The 22841-nt window shown below is 52.5% G+C and overlaps 2 protein-coding genes across 3 annotated transcripts in view; both read right to left on the reverse strand.

The window, feature by feature from the left end:
* Positions 1-7222: 7222 nt before the first annotated feature.
* SMIM9 (small integral membrane protein 9) lies at positions 7223-13547 on the reverse strand. The gene is made up of 3 exons (XM_055338158.1): positions 13411-13547; positions 12909-13038; positions 7223-7247 (listed from the first exon to the last, which is right to left on the reverse strand). Exons 1-3 carry the CDS (start codon positions 13532-13534, stop codon positions 7223-7225), a joined length of 279 nt encoding a protein of 92 aa, XP_055194133.1. The 5' UTR covers positions 13535-13547.
* A 5666-nt stretch (positions 13548-19213) lies between these two features.
* F8 (coagulation factor VIII) overlaps positions 19214-22841 on the reverse strand; it is a 150698-nt gene continuing 147070 nt past the window's right edge. For both annotated transcript variants that reach the window (XM_055338504.1, XM_055338503.1), the window contains one exon: positions 19214-19452. In XM_055338504.1, coding sequence (XP_055194479.1) covers positions 19297-19452 — 156 coding nt within the window. In that variant the 3' untranslated portion in view covers positions 19214-19296. The remainder of the gene's footprint in view (positions 19453-22841) is intronic.

Consider the following 22841-nt stretch of genomic DNA (forward strand, 5'->3'; position numbering starts at 1 on the left):
CGCACCCCGCGTCCCGCTCGGGGGCCGCAGCTCCTCGCGTCAGGGGCCGCGGCGGGGGCCCCGGGAGCCCACACGTGCTAGGCAGCCTGGCCCGCGGTGCCCAGCACCCGAACGGAGGGCCGCTGCAGCGAGGGCCCCGGGGACGGCAGGCTTTCTGGGCACAACAAGCAGGGCCTGCACTCGGAGAGCTCGCGCCACCCCATCCACGCCCACCTGCACCCGACGGAGACCGGCCTCCTTGACCCCAGCTGCTGACCTCCCACCATTATCAGCACTTCCTTACTCTCAGGAATCTTACTTGGACCTTGCAGGAACTCGTGGCCAAAAGGAGAAAGTCCGAGGGCAACAGCTTACAGCCGCGTCACCTGCTTTTCTCTGTGAAAAGGCTGAGATCACGGCACTGACGCTGCCTTCCCCAACAGCACCCTAAAGGCACCATGGAAGCTCACACAGACAGAAAAGGAAGGACAGCTAGAGCCAGGACAGTGAAGACTGCACTGGCTCAGGTCGTGACCTCGGGGTCCTGACACGGACCCCGCAAAGGGGCCTTGCTCAGCCGGCAGGCTGCTTCCTCCTCGCCCTCTGCCTCTCCCCTGCTTCTGCTCTGTCCCTCTCACACACAAAATAATAAATAAATGCAATCTTTAGAAACAAAGAACACAATCAGATACCACTGTATACCCACTCAGGCATCAAAAATTTTAGTCTTACAATATCCAGGGTTAGAGGTGATACAACTCCATGAGTTCCTGGACTTTGCTGCTGGCAGTCAAAGCTGATAGCCCCACTAAGGAAGGCACCCTGTCTTTTTTTTTAATTTTTATTTATTTATTCTTGAGAGACAGAGAGAGAGAGAGAGATGCAGAGAGAGAGAGAGAGGCAGAGACCCAGGCAGAGGGAGAAGCAGGCTCCATGCAATGAGCCCGACATGGGACTGGATCCCAGGTCTCCAGGATCAGGCCCTGGGCTGAAGGCCGCGCTCAACCGCTGAGCCCCCCGGCTGCCCAGGAAGGCACTCTCTTAAAATGGAACATGCCCCTCCCCTCCAAGCCAGCGATTCCACGCCGAGGTACCTGTATCCTAGAACAATCCCTGAATACGTACAACTAGGGACATGTACAACTGTGCTCGTGAAAATGGCTTTGCTCACACCAAAGACCTGTGACCAACTCCCACACCAACCGCCTGGGCATGTTCCCACAATACAATCTTATTTCACTAAGATCAAAACAAATCAGAGATACACAAATATATAAAGGACAGAAGAACCCTTCCTGCGTCCCCTCCCGCTGCCCAGAGGGAACAGCCTTGCCCGCTTCGACCTACGACTTCTCACACGTTCCTCTGAGCACATAGAACATGTTCAAAACAACAGTTGTGGGGATCCCCGGGTGGCTCGGCGACTTACCACCTGCCTTTGGCCCAGGGCATGATCCTGGGGTCCCGAGATGGAGTCCCACGTCGGGCTCCCTGCATGGAGCCTGCATCTCCCTCTGCCTGGTCTCTGCCTCTCTCTCTCTCTCTCTCTCTCTCTCTCTGTGTGTGTGTGTGTGTGTGTGTGTCTCTCATTAATAAATAAATAAAATCTTAAAAAAAAAAACGACAGTTGCCTGTTTTGTCTCAGTAGAGAAACTCAAGGACACACGGCCTTGCTTCTTCGGAGCCCAACCATCTTTCCCTTTGCCCACCTGCCCATGAAGCGGGGGGGGGGGGGGGGGGGCGCTCCTCTGAGGACTAGCCGAGATGAGACAAAATTCACCTGGTCACAATGAACAATTGAGTGGTCTTTAGTATCATCACGGACTTGTGGAACCCTCCCCCTCCCCCACCAGGGACATTGTCATCACCCCCAAATGAAGCCCACTGCCCAGCCCCCTGGGCCTTGGCCCCTGGCGACCGCTCATCTGTTTCCTGCAGGACTACTGATCGAGTCTACCACAGAGGCCTCCTAAACAAATATTCTCCCTTGAGAATTTTTAGGCAAAGTTCAGCCCTTGCAGCTCACAGCAAAATAAAAAAAAAAAATCACTACACAGAAATCAGCAAACAAGGCCCCAGGGGTGAGACCCAGCAGACACTGTAGATAACCATATCGGGCCTAAACCTTCAGCTATTTGCATGCAAGATGACCCGAACGCCACAGAGTCAATGGACCCCGAGCGCCTGGGTGGCTCATTGCTTGGGCGTCGGCCTATTGATTTTCCCTCCGGTCGTGATCTCGGGGTTGGAAAGTTGAACCCTGTCTGCTTGAGATTTCCTTTCCCCACCCTCTCTCCATAAATATATAAATAAAATCTTTTTTTTAAGATAAGAAAATTGCAGGGCCCTTGGGTGGCTCATTCAGTTAACCTTCTTTCGGCTCAGGTCATGATCCCAGGGTCCTGGGATTGAGTCCTCGCATTGGGTCCCCGGCTCAGCGGGGAGCCTGCTTCTCCCTCTCCCTCTGCTGCACCCCCACTTGTGCTCACTCTCTCTCAAGTATTAAAAATAAAAAAATATTTCAGAAAAACAAACAAGAAAATGTATAGATCCAAATTAATCATGTTATCAGGTTAATAGGAAAACCCTATTATCTCAGTAGATGAAAAAATTGAATTTCATTCAACATCTATTCATGCTACTAAAAACCAGACTTTTAACAAACCAGTCGTTTAAAAGTTATTCATAGGGGACGCTTGGGTGGCTCAGCGGTTAAGGGGCTGCCTTTGACTCAGGGTGTGACCCCAGGGTCCCTGGATCGAGTCCCACATCGGGCTCCCTGCATGGAGCCTGCTTCTCCCTCTCTCTCTCTCTCTGTGTCTCTCATGAATAAATAAGCGAAACCTTAAAAAAAATAAAAGTCACTCATAAAAGATGTACAACAAATATACTTAGTGGTGAAAAGCTAAATGCATTTCCTTTTTTTTTTTTATGATAGTCACACAGGGAGAGAGAGAGAGAGGCAGAGACACGGGCAGAGGGAGAAGCAGGCTCCATGCACCGGGAGCCCGACGTGGGATTCGATCCCGGGTCTCCAGGATCGCGCCCTGGGCCAAAGGCAGGCGCCAAACCGCTGTGCCACCCAGGGATCCCTGCATTTCCTTTAAGACTTCATATTGTAAGTCCCATCCAGCACAGGAAGGTAAAAATAAAAGTATCAAGGCATAAAGATCGGAAAAGAAGAAACAAAATTGTCACTATCTGCAGATATTTCATTGTGTTTGTGAAATACTTAAAAATCTGTCGATAACTTATTAAAATTAATAAGGTGATTGGTAGGTTTCTAAATACAGAAATTGACTGCATTTCTATGTAACAGCAACACACAGAGAATGTGATTTTAAAAGACACCATTCAGTGCTCCGTCTAGGATGATCAAACATCGAGGAGCAAGCGTGACTCTACCTACCTAGGGGCAGAATTAGAACAACCTGATGGAATCCACCAAAGAGGATCTAAAAACTGCGGAGGCAAAAATAAATAAATAAAAATTAAAAAAATAAAAATAAAAGTTGCGGAGGCGAGTCACGGTCAGGTTTGGACAAGCCGAGCAGCTGAGGGATTCAGTGGTCCGGCCCTCGGCGGGGAAGCTGAGAGCAGTCAGAAAGGAAGGCAGGGTGGGCCCAGGGGGCGACCCGGGGTCCCGGGATTGAGTCCAGCATCGGGCTCCCTGCGTGGGGCCTGCTTCTCCTTCTGCCTGTGTCTCTGCCTCTCTCTCTCTCAGTTTCTTATGAATAAATAAATGAAATCTTAAAAAAAATAAAAGAAAGGGAGGCAGGTGTGCACAGTCCCCTGCAGGAGAGCTTCAGCGAGGGGCTCCTGGAGCCGGATTGGGCTCCGGTCTACACGGAGGCTCAGCTGAGGCTGGAAAGCACCGGCTGGGGAGCCGCCCGGACCGGGGGTGTCATTCGCCTGCCTGTGGGCGGCCGCTCTGGTTCCAGGTGCTCAGGGCTCAGAACCTGCGTTTGCTCCCTTGGAATTTATTGCTTCTTGGAATTTATTGCAATGATCTGCTTTTCTCAATTCCTGGAACTGCCTTTAGGCACAGAAATTCAGGTCAGAGTTCCTGAGTGGAACAGTATAGCTTCTGACCATATTACAGACAGAAGCCTGGGGGCGCCTGGGGGGCTCAGTGGTTGAGGCCCACCTTGGGCTCAGGGCTGGTCCCGGGGCCTGGGATCGAGTCCCGCCTGGGGCCCGGCTTCTCCCTCCCTCTCCTCCCCTCCCCCTGCTCCTGCTTTCTCCCGCGGCCTCTTCCTCTTTCTCAAAGACATAAAATCTTTTAAAAAATAAAATAAAATTGGACCCCATGTCACATCACATAAAACTGACTTGGAGTAGTTTAAGGACTTAAAATTGAAAGGCCCAAAGCTCAAGACTTTTAGAAGACCAAACAGGACACTTCCTTTATGACGCCGACGTCCAAAAGGACTCCTTAGAAGAAAGTGATTGTGAAATCGGACCCCTTTAGAGTAAGTATGTCCCCTCTTAAAGACGTGTCCTATTGGGATCCCTGGGTGGCGCAGCGGTTTGGTGCCTGCCTTTGGCCCAGGGCACAATTCTGGAGACCCGGGATCGAATCCCACGTCGGGCTCCCGGTGCATGGAGCCTGCTTCTCTCTCTGCCTATGTCTCTCTCTCTCTCTCTCTCTCTCTCTCTCTGTGACTATCATAAAAAAAAAACGCATCCTATCAAGGGTGAAAATGAAATCCTCCACCTGGGAGAAGGTATTTTCCGCATCATCGGCCTTCCAACCGATGGCAAACAATATATCAAGGGTTGCTACAGACCTAAACCGAGCACAGAAGACACCGACGACGGAGGTTTTCTGGTTTTTTTTTTTTTAAGATTTTATTCATGAGAGAGAGAGAGAGAGAGAGAGAGAGAGAGGCAGAGACCCAGGCAGAGGGAGAAGCAGGCCCCACGCAGGGAGCCGGACGCGGGATGCCATCCCGGGACCCTGGGGTCACGCCCTGAGCCGGAGGCGGCGCTAAACCGCTGAGCGCACCCCCCACCCCCACCCCCTCACCCCCTGGTGTCCCCAACGGAGGTTTTTTTTTTATTTTATTTTTTTATTTATTTATGATAGGCACACAGTGAGAGAGAGAGAGGCAGAGACACGGGCAGAGGGAGAAGCAGGCTCCATGCACCGGGAGCCCGACGTGGGATTCGATCCTGGATCTCCAGGATCGCGCCCTGGGCCAAAGGCAGGCGCCAAACCGCTGCGCCACCCAGGGATCCCCCCAACGGAGGTTTTTTAAAGTCCCAACGGCAGCAAGGCAGGTGAGGAGCCAGGACAGGGGAGGGCACGACGCGCTTGTTCAGTGTGCCCTCCTGTCCCCGCGGCCCGGTGTAGCCCACAATCGGGTCGACTCTGTGGGTCTTACCTGCGTCGGCGCCGGGACCCCCGTGGCCAGGTAGCAGGTGCCCACCTGCCTGCAGCTCCCCGGCTCCGTGAAGCCCTCCATCCCCCGCACTCAGGCCACACGCCTGGGGGCCTACGTGTCCCCCTACCTGGCCAGCTTTGGCTCCCACCCCGGCAGCCCCTCTCTGGACCCGCACATTGTGACACCCACCCACCCCCCACGCCCCTGCTCCCCAATATTCTCTGCTGGGTGGCTGCGATGACCCCATGAACACAGCTGTCGCTCACAGGCCCTGCCCTGCCCCAGGCGGTCTGGGGGGCCCTTGTCACCCCCAGGAGGAGCCCAGGTGCCTCCGTGGCCCCCAGGGACCTGCTCCGCCCACAGTCACTGTGGCCTCTTGGCTGCCTTCGAACCCCCCGGGGCTGCCCCCCAGACACAGTGATCCGGCTCCTCCCGCAGCTCGGTGCTCCCGAGCCGGTGAGCGGGTGTGCGGGACCGGCCCAGCACTGGGCAGCTGCCGCAGGGCTCCCCCGAGGGCCCGGGGCGCAGGGCCGCGCTTGGACCAGCCGAGGCGAAGAGCCAAGGGGTCACCCGAAGCCTGGGAGCAGCACTGCGTTTAGAACAGCATCACCTTCAACGGGCACAGACACCCGAGAGGAGCCCGCCGTGGGGGAGCGACGTGGGCCCGCAGTCCCGCACACCTGTGCACCTACGTAGAGACATATGGGCCCTGACGTGTCCCGCAGTGGGCAAAGCGGCAGGCCACAAAATGCCACACGCGGCATGGGAGAAGAGAAGGTGTCCACGCGAGCACATCTGTGTGCCTGCCTGCACGCCGCCACTCCTCAGGGTGTTGGGGACTCCCTGAAGAAGTATCCCAGCTTCAAATTGGGGAGATGCTGTGTATTGTAGCCTCTTGTGGAGATCCATGGTGGCCTTTTACAAAATTCTTTTTATGCATTTATTTGAGAGAGAGAGAGAGAGAGAGAGAGCACAAGCAGTGGGGAGGGGCAGAGCGAGAGGGAGAAGCTGGCTCCCCGCTGAGCACAGAGCCCCATGTGGGGCTTGATCCCAGGACTCCGAGATCGGGACACATCTGCCCAGGTCATGATCTCACGGTCCTGGGACCGAGCCCCTTGTTGGACTCACTGCTCAGAGGGGAGCCTGCTCCTCCCTACCCCTCTGCTGCTCTCTCACTCTCTCAAATACATAGATAGACAAATTAATAATACATAAATACATTTTTATGTATTAGGTCACTTGTAAGTCCTGGAGCAAAGAAACGTGTAAATCCATTGAATCCAGCGTCTGTCAAACATAATTGACCACTGAGCCCTGTTGTCTCATGACATCTATTAAAACAGAACTTTCATTACACAGAAAAGACCTGGGGGAAAAACTGGTCATACAAACATAGGAAATAGGGGATCCCCGGGTGGCTCAGGGGTTTAGTGCTGTCTTCGGCCCAGGGCGTGATCCCGGGGTCCCGGGATCGAGTCCCATGTCGGGCTCCCTGCATGGGGCCTGCTTCTGCCTCTGCCTGTGTCTCTGCCTCTCTCTGTGTGTCTTTCATGCATAAATAAATAAAAATTTAAAAAAAAACAAATGGAGATACAGCAAGATGTTCAGAGCGTGTCTGTGCACTAGGATCACAGGTACATTTTCTTCTTTCGGTGTTTTGTGAGAATTGTCTTGTAATGAGTACGTGTCACTATTATAATCAAAACAGCATATTACCATTGTCGAATCACATGTTTTAAAGGCAAAACGAAAGGCAAACAGACTTTAAGATGGAAGATAATTTAATTTTGATTGATACGTAGTTCCTCGTTGGAAGCGACAGCACATTCTGCGCAACAGAATCTTGTAGCACTTCGTTAGACTGGTTCACCTACGGCGAAACTGGGAAAAGAAGACAAATCGATGAGCGAAGTTTTTGTTTTGTTTTGTTTTGATGAACTAAGTTTAAGTTACAACACTGGGACCTGGTCCGCACAGTTACTGTGTGGTCACGATACCTTTTCCGACAGATGATTTTAGACAACGTCTCCCCTTAATATGAACCGCATGATTTCATTCAGACAAAATGCTTCGATGAGACAATAAGACTATGAATGTGTCTTAGCATCGTATAGATGGGATGGGAGGTCGATGTACAAGTACGGTCATGTAGCTTTTCTTGTTTTGATTGACCGATTAAAATTTTTTTTTATTTTCAGCAATTTGTACACCCAATGTGGAGCTCAAACTCATGACCCCAAGATCACCCACTCCATGAACTGAGCCACCCAGGCGTTCCTCTTCCTTGCAAAGTATCTTTACGGGAGCCCGGGTGGCTCAGTCGGTTAAGTATCTGACTCTTGGTTTCGACTCAGGTCATGATCTGACGGGTCAAGGGATCGAAGCCCACTTCGGGCTCGGCATCCAGCGGGGAGTCTGCTTGAAGATTCTCTCTCTCCTTCTCTGTCTGTCCCTTCCCACTTGTGCTCTCTCTCTCTCAAATTAGTAAACAAATCTTTAAAAAAAATAAAATTTTTGTTAAAGAACTTATTAACCAAACAATACAATTTCTTCTGGAAAGATTGGATAGTGTAATTAGTTGAAAATCAACATGAAAATCAATAACAACAGCAATAGAAATAATGATTCCAACTGCGCATTTACCACCATGAGGAGATAACCAATGTCTATTACTTTGGTAAGAGCCCTAAAAGATTTTTGCCTTGTACATCTACTTTTTTTTAGATTGTCATTTTATTTACTTACTTACTTATTTATTTATTTATTTTAATTTTTTTCATTAAAAATTTTTTTCACCAATAAAAATAAATTTATTATTAAAAAAAGAAAGAAATGCAAAAAAAAAAAAAGAAATGAATACAGTCTCAGTCTTACATCACTATATTTTTGTCTCTTTGCTATCGTTTCCCATACCGTATCCTAACTCACATAATGTCATTATGTAGTTTGGTAAGTTTGATGGAAATATTATTATAGATGTTAAAGTAATTATCAATAATGTCAAATTATCAAGTAAGTAGGCTCCATGCTTGCGTGGAGTCCAACATCAAACTTGAACTCATGACCAAGATCAAGACCCACACTGACATCAACAGTCTGATATTAGCTGACTGAGGCACCCAGGTGCCCCTAGTTTCTTTTCCTTTTTTTTTTTTTAAAGATTTTATTTATTTATTCATGAGAGACACAGAGAGAGAGAGAGAGAGGCAGAGACACAGGCAGAGGGAGAAGCAGGCTCCACACAGGGAGCCCGACGTGGGACTCGATCCCAGATCTCCAGGATCACGTCCTGGGCCGAAGGTGGTGCCAAACCACTGCACCACCCGGGCTGCCCGGCCTCTAGTTTCTAATAACAAACTAGGTTAAATTGTATATCCTCTATTATAATCGGCTTTTTCCCACTCAATAATATTTCAGGAATACAATTCCATATAACGATCCTCTACAACAACGTTTGGTGACTATATAGTGCTCATTGTATGAACGTTTGGTGCTTTCTTTAACCAGCCGATGGACATTTAAGTTGTGTCTGTTTTTTCACTATTAAAAACCATAGTAAAAATTCCTTACACACGTTCCTTCACATACTTGACAGTGCCAGTCGGTGTCCCTGATTGCCACCAGGCTCTGAGCCACTACTTGAAGGCCTCGTAACAGCTGCAGCTAGTGCTGTACAGGTGAGTACAGAGGTTCCGAAGCACAGAGAAACTGTTCAATCCTTACAGTGAGATGTATTTTTTATTTTCATTTATTTTTCATTAATTTATATATCTAGATCTTTAAAGATTTTTCTTTCTTTATTCATGGGAAACACAGAAAGGCGGAGACCTATGCAGAGGGAGAAGCAAGCTCCCTGCAGGTAGCCTGATGCGGGACTCGAACCCAGGACCCTGGGGTCACGACATGAGCCGAAGGCAGACGCTCAACCACTGAGCCAGGGAGGTGTCCCTCAAAATGAAATTTTTAAAAACCAATATTACTGGGGCACCTGGCTGGCTCAGTTGGTGGACTGTGCGACTCCTGGTTTCGGGGTTGTGAGTTCAAGCCCAACATTGGGGGTAGACATTCCTTCAAAATAAAATGTCAAAAAAAATCTGTATTATCGAGACTCTACCGTGTGCTTAGTACCAAGCACCAATTTTTCCTGGGTCTTCATGTGCCCTTTATGGACATAGACTCAAATATACCTTTATTTTTGTAATATCTAAAAAAAATCATACATTGAAGTGGGGTTTTTTTTTTCCCTGTTGTATTATTTTGGTCATCTCCCACAAAGAAGTTAATAATGTGCCTCTGGCATCTATCAGTTTTCCTTCTAATCTTTCTTTCTTTAAACTTTTTTTGTTCAACGGCCAATTGTAATGTGAGCATTTATTTATTTATTTATTTATTTATTTATTTATTTATTTATTTATTTTTGCCATTTATTTATTTATGTAACACTTGTCTTCGTTGAAGTCGGATTCCCACCGCACAGTGTAACACCCAGCGCGCATCCCATCAGGTGCCCTCCTCGGTGACTTTCGCTCAAGTATTTTTAATAACCGGATAAGGTGTTTAAGTAGATGAGCTCAGCCGTAATAGATGAGCGTTTACACCCGGTCTTGCCCGGCTCCCGTCAGTTTTTCATCAATGTCGTCTTTTGTCTTGCCGTGTCTTGCCTCTGCTCTTGCCCGCCGTCCTCGCTGTGGCCAGCTTGCCCGCCCTGCGGGGGCTTACTGGTTTTGCTCCCCAGGGTGATCCATCTACGCCAGAGAGGGAAGGGCACCTCTGGCACGTCGCCTGCCCTCTGCACAGAAGTCCTTTCGAGCATGTGTGTTTAACCGATACTTCGGCTGCTTCTGATGCAGCGGGGCTGGTGGCCATTGTCCCAGTGGCGGGGACTTCAGGACTCGGGATCACCGATCCCTGGACTGGAGCGTTGGCTTCCCGAGCGGGGAGACGCGGCCTTTCCCCGGGCTTGGGAAGACCGAACATGTTGCCAGGCTCGCAGGCTGCCTGACATCCACCTGGGGCCTGTGTCACCTTTCTGGCCCTACGGAAGGGGGCCGCCCCGTAGGGGACATGGAGAAATGCCACCCAGGGTGCCCCTCGGGGACAGGCTCATGGTGTTGGCCACACGCAGCCTGGATAAAGGCTCCGCCGCTTCCCGGGTGCCTGGGGGGCTCAGACGGTTTAGCTCCGGACTCTCGACTGAGACATGGTGGTGATGTGGGGGTCCTGGGATCGAGTCCCAGGTCGGCTCCACGCGGGGTGTGGAGCCTGCTTAGGATTCTCTCTCCCTGCCCCCCGCACCCCACTCTCATGTGCTCTTACCCCCTCCAAAACAACCCAGTCTTTGCCACTGGGGCTAACGGGAGAGGAGGCTGGTGGGGTCAGCCAGGCTGTGTTGGGCCTGCGCGCCTGGTGTCCCTGACACCCCGAACCCGCGTCCCTCCCGCCAGGCCCGTGGTCCGAACGCGGGTTCAAGGCTCCAACAGCGGCTGCGCACGTAGGTTTCTTGGGCAAGAAGCTTCGCTGCAGAACTCGGCTGACGTCTGTTGGCTGCACGGAGGTGCGTGTCGCTGAGCAGGGTCCGGGTGGCTCCCGAGATCGCTGGAGATAGTCGGTGGCCCACGGGGGCCACACGCCCCCCTGCCCTCTGGCCCCCCGGGCCCAGCCGACGGTGTCCTGCTGTCCCGGCTCCGACTCACCAGCCGCCGGCGAGGCAGCTGAGCGGGCCTGGGGACACGCTGCTCCCATCGCCCGACCCCTCGGTCCGCCGTGTCCCGTGGGCCTTCCCTGCCCGCCCAGACAGGAGCCCAGCAGCCTTGGGCCACGACCTTGGGATTGGCGCCACTCGGAAACCCGATTACACGGTGTCCACGAGCACTCCCTGACCCCAAGGGAAAGATAACGAGGAGGAAACGAAGTCCGTGGAAAAGCAAACAGTCATAAACCTGCTTATCCGCGGCCGCGCCGCTGCAATGGGCGCTGCCCGCAAGCCACACGCACCGCCTTGACCTTTGCCTTCACCTTTGCCTTCACCGCAGACGGACCCGCGGGGGGAGGGGGCGCTGGGGGTGCAGTTCCCCCGCCTGTCGGGCCCCTCTCCTCCCTCCTCCCTGCCTCCCTCCTCCTGCCTGCCTCCTCCCCCTCCTCCCTCTCCCGCTCCCCCTCCTCCCTGTCCCCTCCTCCCTGTCCCTCCTCCCTCCTCCATCTCCCCCTCCTCCATCTCCCCTCCTCCTTCTCCCTCCTCCTCCCTCCCCCTCCTACTCCCTCTCCCTCTCCTCCCTCTTCCCATCCTCCCTTCCCCTCCTCCCTCTCCCTCCTCTCCTCTCCCCCTCCTCCTCTCCCCTCCTCCTCTCCCCTCCCCCCTCCTCCTCTCCCTCCTCCCTTCCTCTCTCCTCCTTCTTCCTCCTCCCCCTCCTCCTTCTCCCCTCCCTCCTTCTCTCCCTCCTCCCTCCTCTTCCTCCTCTCCCCTTCCTCCCTCTCCCCTCCTCCCTTTCCCTCCTCTCCTCTCCCCTCCTCCTCCCCCTCCCTCCCTCTTCCTCCCCCCTCCTCCCTCTCCTCCTCCCTCCCTTCCCCCTCCCTCCTCCCCTCCTCCCTCCCTCTACTCCCTCTCCCCCTCCTCCCTCCTTCTTCCTCCTCTTCCTCTCCTCCCTCCTCCCTCTCTCCCTCCTCCCTCTCCCCCTCTCTTCCCCTTCCTCCCTCCTTCCTCCCTCCTCCCCCTCCTCCTTCTTCCCCTCCTCCCTCTCCTCCCTCCTCCCTCCCCCTCCCTCCCTCCTCCCTCCCCCTCCTCCTTCCTCCTCCTCTCCTCCTCCCCCTCCCTCCTCCCCTCCTCCCTCCTCCCTTCCCTCTCCTCCCCCCTCTTCCCCTCCTCCCTCTCCTCCCTCCCCCTCCTCCCTCCTCCTCCTCCTCCTCCCCCTCCTTCCTCTTCCCTTCCTCCCTCTCCCCCCTCCCCCTCCCCGTCCCTCCTCCTCCCTTCCCCCCTCCCTCCTCCCTCTTCCTTCTCCCTCCTCCCCCTTCCCCTCTCCCTCCTCCCTCTTCCCTTCTCCCTCCTCCTCCCTTCCCTCCTCCTCCTTCCCCTCTCCTCCCTCCCCCTTCCCCCTCCTTCCCCTCCTTCCTCCCCCCTCCCTCCCTCCTTTCTCCCCTCCTCCTTCTCCCCTCCTCCTCTCCCTCTCTTCTCCCCCCTCCTCCCTCCCCTCTCCCCCTCCTCCCTCTCCCCTCCTCTTCTCCCCCTCCTCTCCCCCCTCCTCTCTCCCCTCCCTCCTCCTCCCTCTCTCCTTCCTCCCTTCCTTCCTCCTTCTTCCTCCTCTCCCTCTCCTCCCTTCCTCCCTCCTCTTTCCTCCTCCTCCCCCCTCCTCCCTCCCTCCTCCTCCCTTCCTCTTCCTCCCTCTCCCCCCTCCTCTCTCCCTCCTCCCCTCCTCCCTCTCCCCTCCTCCCTCTCCCTCTCCTCCTCTTCCTTCCTCCCTCCTCTCCCTCCTCCTCCCTCTCCCCCTCCTCCCTGCTCCGCCTCCTCCCTCTCCCCCTTCTCCCCCTCCTCCCCCTCCCACAGCTTACGTGAGGCAGCAGAGGAGCCCCACTAGGAGGATGGCGAAAAGGAAGGCGAATACAGCGGCCGTGGGGACGGAGCTCTTGATGCGGTCCCACACGTAGTCCTGGAAGCTGCTCAGCCAGGACCTGCGGTTGTCTGCCGGGAAAGCCACCGTGTGGGATGGGGCAGCGCCAGGTGAGCCCCGCTGCGGCCCCGACCCCGGGCCCGGGGGTGTCCGTGTCCCCCTCCGCAGCCAGGACACCACCTGGGCTGCCTGGGCCGCGGCGGGGGCCTCCGGGACCGGTGTCCCCAGGAGCGGCCTCGGTCCCGGCCCGTGCGCTGCCTCCCGTGCTCCCGGCCTTGGCTGCACAGGCCCGGCCGTCCCGCTGCCGCTGCTTTTCTGTTCTCCTTAGGGCTGTTTCCTTCTTTCTTTGCGGGAGTGTGGGAGACGGGGAGGGGGGGGGAACCTCCAGCTGACCCGATCTGCACTGACGGGCCCTGAGCCTCCCGGGCAGCCCGTGCACCTACCCCGCGGGGGTGGCAGCGCCTCGGCCTCGTCCTGGACACCGAAGGTGGGCGCCGCGCCGTCGGGCAGGAGGCAGCTGGCGGAGCACAGCAGGACGGCGGCCGTCAGCAGCTGGGGGGCCTCCATGCCCGGCCTCCAACGCCCGGCAGCTCGGTCTGCAGAGGACACAGGGCAGGCCTCGGGGCGGCAGGACAGAGCAAGGACACCTTGGCAGAGCAACACCGGAGCCCTGAGCGCGTCTCCTCCCCCAAGGCCCCACGAGGCCCCCTCACCCCCGGCCTACCGACCCAAGGCTGCAGCTCACAGCTCTTGTTCTCCCCCAAACCTGGGCTGTCACCCTCCATTCTCCTTTTATACTCCCCGTCTCATCCATCCCAGAAGTCACAGTGCTCCCTGCCGGCGCCGGGCCTCCCCAGCCCCCCCACCCAGCCTGGTGTCCTGGCCTCCTGCGGGCTTTGCTCTAAGGCACAGAAGAGCCCCCTTGCGCCCCTGCCCCCCTGCCCTACCCTCTCCTCCCGGTCGCCCCACCTCAGCCCGATTTCCGCTTACCAAGCCTGTGTTCCCGGCTGGAGTCTTTGGCTCCCCGACCCCTCCTGAAAATATTCCCCCGACTCTTTAGCTCACCCACTTTAAGTGCTCAAATGTCACCTTCTGGGACCCTGGACTCAGATTGTACCCGCCTCCCCACTAACTTCCTCATCAGCTGACCTGCTCTGTCTTCCCGCACACACTTCATCAGGATGGACTTTGGGATTTCTGTTCTGTGTTTATTTGATCCTATGTGTTTTCCTGGTGAAGGTGTCAGCAGTGCGAGGCAGGGGCTTTGTCCGGGGCTCACTGCTGCTCGCTACCTACCCCTCAGGCGCTCCGACGCCCATGCACTGTTTTTGGGTGAATGAGTGGCTGGCGGATTGTCTGTGGTCTGAGCCAGCAGTCTCCCGTCCCTGGGCCCAGCCTGGCAGCCGGCCTCGGTAGGGCACTGGGGTTCTGGACAACGAGGACGGGACATCCTAGGTAGCTCCCGGGAAGGCTTTTCTCCATCTTGACAAAAGAGGGGGTGCCATCCCATCCCGTGTGCTGCCTCAATCACCGTTTAAGGGCTTAAGGGTGATGGCCACGAGGCAATGGCCAAGACAATGACACCTCTGAGGCACCAAGCCAACACCTGCAGCCCTCCTGCGGGCTGCTTGGCATGTGAACACAGAACCCCGACTTGGGCCATTCAAGCTTGGCCTTTCTAGTACCATGACATCTATGATGAAGCCAGTCAGGTAGTGTTGAGAGGGCTTAAAGTGACCGAAGTCGCGGGGCAGGCCACTCACCTGACTCAGCGACAGCGTCCAAAGGAGCCAGAGAAGTAGGCTTGTCTTCAGAGTGCAGCAGTCCACAGAAGTAGCTCAGAGGCCTCGCCTAACGTCTCTGAGGTTCCGAACAGAACTCCCCCACTGATTATGACGTCATCCATGAACCCCACCCCCCGGTTTCCATCGGACAGCTGCACACAGAGGCACCTTCTGCCTCTTACCCACAGTTGTGCTTCCCCGCAGGCCCGAACCACTCTAAGATGTGTGATGTGCCACAGGGTGTCTCCCCTCCCTTATAGTAGCGTCCACATGGCACTTGGATAAACGGTGAAGGTGGCACTTCATATTTGGGGGGGGGAAGAGAAGGTTTAATATGATGATGCACTGAAGGAAAACCCTACACATAAACTAAATAAATAAATTCTAGATGGATCAGGGACTGAACAAACATAAAACCGTGTACATATTGGAATAAAATCTGGGTGGATGCATTTATCATCTTGGTGTGGAACAAAGCGACTCTAAGCATGTCATCTAAGCCAAAGCCATACTTGAAAGTACTGATAATAAACTCACGGCATAAAAAGTGTGAAGTTTTGGGGCCCTGGGTGGCTCAGCCTGTTAAGCATCTGCCTTGGGCTCAGGTCATGATCCGGAGTCCTGGGATGGAGCCCTGCATGGGCCCCCCTGCTCAGCGGGGAGCCTGCTTCTCCCTCTTCCTCTGCCACCCACTCCCTCTGCTTGCATTCTCTCACCTTCTCTCCCTTTCAGATAAAGTACTAAAAATCTTTTAAAAACCCCCAAAGCTTTCATAAAGCAAAATGCTGTAAAGAATATGTGACTAATGACAAATTTGGCAACAAATAATAGGTTAAAATCCTTAAGATGCAAAGAACTCCTACTCATTGATTTTTTTAAAGCTCTATTTATTTATTTTAGAGAGAGACAGAGAGAAAGTGAGCATGTGGGTCAGTGCGGGGAGGGGCAAGGGGAGAGAGCCCTCAAGCGGACTCCCTGCCAGGCACAGAGCCTGACCTGAGGAGCCCAAAGTGGGCCCTGAGAGCATGACCTGGGCTGAAACGAAGAGTTGGATGCTCCACCAGCCGAGCACCCAGGCGCCCCATCCCATAAGTTAGTTTTTAAGGAAAGATGGTCACGTCCACAGAGGAACCAGCGTGAATGATGCCTTAGAGTTGTGTCAGAAAGCAAAGGGCAAATTATGATCTCTGCTATGGAACAGCATGGAATCCGGTGATGAAAATGAGCCAGCAGGAAATGTCTGCAGTCGGGGGGGCTCCGGCGTGGAGCCGTCATGCCTAGTGCTCCCCGGTGTCATCAGGTCCTTACCCGAGACAGTCACCAGGGGGTATCCACAGGCTCACCTTTGGTAGGCAGTGCCCGATGGTCGGATGCTGTTGAGGACACCTGCCATGACCCTCCTAGAAGTTCTATTGTTCGCCATTCATAGAGCTTTAATTCACTTGAGACTAATTTTATCTTTGTACAGTGTGAGGAAGGAGTCACATTTCATTTTTTTTAATGGCTTTCTCTCTTTAAAGTATATTTATTTATTTGGTTTTAGTAGACGCTACTCCCAGTGCAGGGCTTGAACTCACAGCCCCAAGATTAAGAGTCACGCACTCTACTGCTGAGCCAGCCAGGCGCCCCAAATTTCAATTTTTTTTGAATTTTTATTTATTTATGATAGTCACACACACACACACACAGAGAGGCAGAGACACAGGCAGAGGGAGAAGCAGGCTCCATGCACCGCGAGCCCGACATGGGATTCGATCCCGGGTCTCCAGGATCGCGCCCTGGGCCAAAGGCAGGCACCAAACCGCTGCGCCACCCAGGGATCCCCAAATTTCATTTTTTTACAAGGATTTCTGGTTGGCCCAGTCCTCCTGTCCTGGGGGGCTCTTTTGTCATCAATCAAGTGTCCGTATATAATGTGGGTCTATCTCTGGATCCTAATATGTCCCACTAGTCTATCGATCTGTCCTTGTGTCAGTACCACATTGTCTTCATTACTATAGCTTTGAAATACATGTGGCCTGGCTAGCTCAGTGGGCAGAGCCTGTGACTCTTGATTTTGGGTTGTGAGTTCAAGCCCCATGCTGGGTGTAGAGATTACGTCAAAATGAATTTAAAAATCTTCAAAAATGAAATCAGATAAATGCTGCTGATATTTTGGCTATTCTCGGCTTTTTACATTTCCACCTGCTGGATTCCACAGTGAGAACACGCTGGACTTTACACTGAGATTGTGCTGAACCTACAGCTCTGTCTGTGAAGAACATCTTTGTAACATTGAGTCTTCTGATCTCAATTATTTAGGTCTTTTGAGATATCTCTCAATGAAATTATATAAGTGGTCTCCGTTTTGATTAGCAATATGGTGACACTGTACCCGCAAGTTTCTAGGAGCGCTCTGCCAGTCGTCAGCCTGTGAGTAGGTAGTCAGAGGGTTAGAAATCCTCACGGTCATTTTACAAACAATAAAGTTGAGTCTGAATCTGCATTTTGTCATTGTGAAGCTGGATTTTTTTGTGTGTGTGAAGCTGGATTTTTATATAGTCTGTTCTATAGCATTGAAAGACTCATTTTAATACGTGTCTTCCAAAGATTGTTGACTTGTGACCTTGAGATTATGTCTTTCTTTTTTTAAGATTTTTTTAATTTATTCATGAGAGACATAGAGAGACACAGAGAGAGATAGGGACGCAGGCAGAGGGAGAAGCAGACCTGACACAGGGAGCCCCGACGTGGGACTCGATCCCGGGACTCAAAGGTCACGTCCTGGGCCAAAGGCAGGCGCCAAACTACTGAGCCACCCGGGCACCCCAAGATTGTCTGATAAAATGTTTGTGATAGAAAATTATATTTGTTCACTCAAAGTCACAAAGTACTTTTGTCATAGGAGAGTGAATTTGCTTCCCGATCTTCTGATAATTAACTTGCTGTGATGTTGGTGATTGCCGCTAACGGAGTGGCCTTCTAGAACTGCGCGGGTTTTCTGGCGTTAGCAATAGTGTCTGTGTGCTCCGTGCCCAGGTTTACCCAGTAGACAATGCGCATCCTCATTCTTCTACATTCGCCCTGGAATTTCCCACTGGCCCCAGGCTGTGTTTTGCTCTGGTCTCTCTTTAATTCTGCTTTGCACTAAGAGACTCTGATCTAATTTGTTTGATTCTAATTTGTTTGATGATTATTATTGTAATTTCATCCCAAAGAAATTTTTCCTCTTGTTTTATTTGACCACATCCAATGTGATCTTCCTCTCGGCAACTTTCAATTTTTATCCCGGTTAGAGCACTTTGCATAGCTCAGCCTGTGGCATTCTGCGGTGCCCAAGGCAGTGTTGCTCACCCCGGGCACAAGAGCGTCGGCAGAGAGTTCTAGAACTTACTCAGCCTGCACCCCCCATTTCTTTTTCAGTCTCTTGCCTTCTATGAAGTCTTATCCTGGATCAAGGCTCCGTTTTAATTTAAATGTTTTTTTGTTTTTTTTTACCTCTCATAAATGATCTCACTTTCTACTCTGAGTTCAGTTTAGTCTGGTTCCTGACTTACTAATTCGGATTTCTAAAGTGTCCATCCTGCGATTCAGCGCATCTGTCTCGAAGATCGCTGTTCACATTTTTATTTCCAGTGTGAGACTACATCTGTTGAAGGCGGTTGTGCGTGTGTCAAGGTTTTATGTGAGCAGTCATGGAGGAAAGCAGCAGGAGGGCCCAAGGGCTGGATCCAAGAGCATTTCAGAAATTGGTGTATCTGGCCCATAGCAAAGGAATTCCAGAGCAGGGTCATTAAGAGAGAGCAGGGTGGCTGACCTTTTCCAGGAAATAGAACCACGTCGCCTCCGGGGTCCGCTTGCCTCCCGGGCTGCTCGGGAAAGCCAGTTACCGACCTCTGTGCATCAGCCCTAACCCGCCGGCGGCGGCGGAGTCCTAACCGTGTGCACCTGCCCCCGCGCTGCTCCGCGATCACCCGCGACAGGAGGTCACGGCAGCGCCAGCACGGTCACCACGAAGTGCTCTAGTTCGGGGGAAAAGCATCGATTTCCTTGCCTGTCGTGAGAGTGTAAGGCCTTGTCCTCTTGCACCAGGAACCCCCGTGGACGCAGCCGTGGGTCGCACACTTCGGCTCCTCCCGGCCTCGGACCCCTCGGCCCCCAGTGGGCGTGGGGTCCCAGTGAGGCCTGCTACGGTCGTCGCCCTTCCTGAGCCCCAAAGAGGAGGACACGGACGTATGACCGCGTCTACAGGGAGGCCCAGATCGGCCTGCGCGCCGCCTCCCATGATCCGCGGCGTGTGGGACGGAGAGGCTCGCTCCGGGCCCCGCGGCGCCGTAGACGCGGTCACTGCACAGAGGACGTGGAGCTGCGCGACAGACCTCGCTGTCGGCCGGAGGACGCCTTCCAGATGTGCACATTCCTCAGGCCGCGGGAGGGAAGGGCGAATGTGGGAGCCCTTGGGGGAGAGGGGGCAGGGCCGGGGAGGTGGTGGGGGTGGGGGGCAGGGCCGGGGGGGCTGCGGGGACAGGGCGGGGAGGCGGGGGCACAGGGCCGCAGAGGCGGGGGTCAGGCGGGCTGCTGGGTGTCGCAGCCCAGGACCTCCAGCCTCAGGGCGATGTGGTGCGCCCAGCTCTGCGGGTGCAGGCGCACGTAGCGAGCCAGCAGCGGGGGTTCGAGAGCGTTCCGCACGGGCGTGGAGGAATCCCGGTTTCCCTGGAAGACCTGAAAGGAGACCCCCAGCGCCGTGAGCCGCCGACCCGCAGGGCCCCCGCCCTTACTCTTCCAGCAGCTTCCAGGAGCCCCGCCTCGACCCGGTTCCGCGCTAGGCCGAACGCCCTCAGCCGCTCGCCAACGTGTCCCGTATCCCGGCCAGTGAGGGTTTAGTCCCCGCGGCACTAATGCCGTGGGCGCCGACACCCGCCGCCTACAGTCACCGCGTGTCACACACCGAGATGTGCCCCCTGTCTCTATCCCACTCGCGGGGGCACGTCCACACGGTTAGGAGGCAGGTGAGGCCTGCTACGGTCGTCGCCCTTCCTAAGACCCAAACAGGAGGACACGGACGCACGAATTAGTAAGTCAGGAACCAGACTAAACTGAACTCAGAGTAGAAAGTGAGATCATTTATGAGAGGTAAAAAAACAAAAAAAACATTTGATGAAGTATTCGGATTTCTAAAGTGAAGTGTCCACCCTGCGATTCAGCGCATCTGTCTCGAAGATCGCTGTTAACATCATGCCGACATCACGTTTTATTTCCAGTGTGAGACTACATCTCACAATTGAAAGTTGCGTCGGCATGATGTTAAATTAAAAAAGAAAAAGAAATGGGGGGTGCAGGCTGAGTAAGTTCTAGAACTCTCTGCATGTCGAACCCACAATAACGCCGTTCACTGATGACATGATACTCTGCATAGAAAACCCAAAAGCCTCCACCCCAAGATTGCTAGAACTCATGCAGCAATTTGGTAGCGTGGCAGGATACAAAATCAATGCCCAGAAATCAATGGCATTTCTATACACTCACAATGAGACTGAAGAAAGAGAAATGAAGGAGTCAATCCCATTTACAATTGCACCCAAAAGCGTAAGATACCTAGGAATAAACCTAACCAAAGAGGTGAAGGATCTATACCCTAAAAACTATAGAACACTTCTGAAAGAAATTGAGGAAGACCCAAAGAGATGGAAAAATATTCCATGCTCATGGATTGGAAGAATTAATATTGTGAAAATGTCAATGTTACCCAGGGCAGTTTACACATTTAATACAATCCCTATCAAAATACCATGGACTTTCTTCAGAGAGTTAGAACAAATCATCTTAAGATTTGTGTGGAATCAAAAAAAGACCCCGTATAGCCAGGGGAATATTAAAAAAGAAAACATACCTGGGGGCATCACAATGCCAGATTTTAGGTTGAGTTACAAAGCTGTGGTCATCAAGACAGTGTGGTACTGGCACAACAACAGACACATAGACCAATGGAACAGAATAGAGAACCCAGAAGTGGACCCTCAACTTTATGGTCAACTAATATTCGACAAAGGAGGAAAGACGATCCGCTGGAAGAAAGACAGTCTCTTCAATAAATGGTGCTGGGAAAATTGGACATCCACATGCAGAAGAATGAAACTAGACCACTCTCTTGCACCAGACACAAAGATAAACTCAAAATGGATGAAAGATCTAAATGTGAGACAAGACTCCATCAAAATCCTAGAGGAGAACACAGGCAACACCTTTTTGAACTTGGCCACAGTAACTTCTTGCAAGATACATCCACGAAAGCTAAAGAAACAAAAGCAAAAATGAACTATTGGGACTTCATCAAGATAAGAAGCTTTTGCACAGCAAAGGATACAGTCAACAAAACTCAAAGACAACCTACAGAATGGGAGAGGATATTTGCAAATGACTATCAGATAAAGGGCTAGTTTCCAAAATCTATAAAGAACTTATTAAACTCGGGATCCCTGGGTGGCGCAGCAGTTTGGCGCCTGCCTTTGGCCCAGGGCGCGATCCTGGAGACCCGGGATCGAGTCCCACATCGGGCTCCCGGTGCATGGAGCCTGCTTCTCCCTCTGCCTGTGTCGCTGCCTCTTTCTCTCTCTGTGTCTATCATACATAAATAAATAAAAATAAAAAAATAAAAAATAAAAAAAAAGAACTTATTAAACTCAACACCAAAGAAACAAACAATCCCATCATGAAATGGGCAAAAGACATGAAGAGAAATCTCACAGAGGAAGACATAGACATGGCCAACAGGCACATGAGAAAATGCTCTGCATCACTTGCCATCAGGGAAATACAAATCAAAACCACCATGAGATCCCACCTCACACCAGTGAGAATGGGGAAAATTAACCAGGCAGGAAACCACACATGTCGGAGAGGATGCGGAGAAAGGGGAACCCTCCTGCACTGTTGGTGGGAATGTGACCTGGTGCAGCCACTCTGGAAAACTGTGTGGAGGTTCCTCAAAGAGTTAAAGATAGACCTGCCCTACGACCCAGCAATTGCACTGCTGGGGATTTACCCCAAAGATTCAGATGCAGTGAAACGCCAGGACACCTACACCCCGATGTTTCTAGCAGCCATGTCCACAATAGCCAAACTGTGGAAGGAGCCTCGGTGTCCATCGAAAGATGATGGATAAGGAAGATGTGGTCTGTGTATACAATGGAATATTCCTCAGCCATTAGGAACGACAAATACCCACCATTTGCTTCGATGTAGATGGAACTGGAGGGTATTATGCTGAGTGAAGTAAGTCAGTCGAGGAGGACAAATATTATATGGTCTCATTCATTTGGGGAATATAAAAAATAGTGAAGGGGAATAAACGGGAAAGGAGAACAAATGAGTGGGAAATATCAGGGAGGGAGACAGAACACGAGAGACTCCTAACTCTGGGAAACGAACTAAGGGTGGTGGAAGGGGAGGTGGGCGGGGGGTGGGGGTGACTGAGTGACAGGCACTGAGGGGGGTGCTTGATGGGATGAGCACTGGGTGTTTATGCTATATGTTGGCAAATTGAACACCAATTAAAAAATAAATTCATAAAAAATAAAAATTAAAAAATAAAATGAGTGTCTTGTAGACAGCAAAAAAAAAAAAAGGGGGGGGGGCGTTCATAGGCACAGAGTGCCATCATCACACCCGCCAAACTTGAGATTGCCATAACAGGTCCTGATAATTAAGAATGTCCAGTTGTCAGTACGATGTCACTTGAGCAATTTCTCCAATCGAGGATCTACTAAAAATCACACGCTGCCTCTACTTATCATATGTCTTTAAATCACCTCTGATCTAGAACAGACTCCCAGTCTCTGGGCGCTTTGGGTCCTTCACGACATTGACATTTCTAAAAGTCTAGGACTGCTGTGTCCTAGAATGTCACACATTGTAAACTTGTGCGACTGTTTTCTCATTATGAGATTTTGGTTGAACATTTTTTAAAGATTTATTTATTTATCTGAGAGAGAGAGAGAGAGAGAGAGAGAGAGAGAGAGAGCACAAGCAGGAGGGCCACAGGGAGGGAATCTCCAGCAGACTCCGCAATGACGCGGACCCACGTGGGGCTGTCACAACCCGGACATCACGCC

Source organism: Nyctereutes procyonoides, unplaced genomic scaffold (genome assembly GCF_905146905.1).
Source record: "Nyctereutes procyonoides isolate TBG_1078 unplaced genomic scaffold, NYPRO_anot_genome, whole genome shotgun sequence".
NCBI lineage: Eukaryota > Metazoa > Chordata > Mammalia > Carnivora > Canidae > Nyctereutes > Nyctereutes procyonoides.

Excerpts from the sequence above, each read along its gene's own strand:
- SMIM9 (XM_055338158.1), bottom strand. The coding sequence starts at position 13,534 with ATGGAGGCCCCCCAGCTGCTGACGGCCGCCGTCCTGCTGTGCTCCGCC. Across the intron at positions 13,039-13,410 it reads GGCGCTGCCACCCCCGCGGG|ACAACCGCAGGTCCTGGCTG; the intron begins GTAGGTGCACGG and ends CTTTCCCGGCAG. Across the intron at positions 7,248-12,908 it reads GGGCTCCTCTGCTGCCTCAC|TTTCGCCGTAGGTGAACCAG; the intron begins GTAAGCTGTGGG and ends TTCTTTTCCCAG.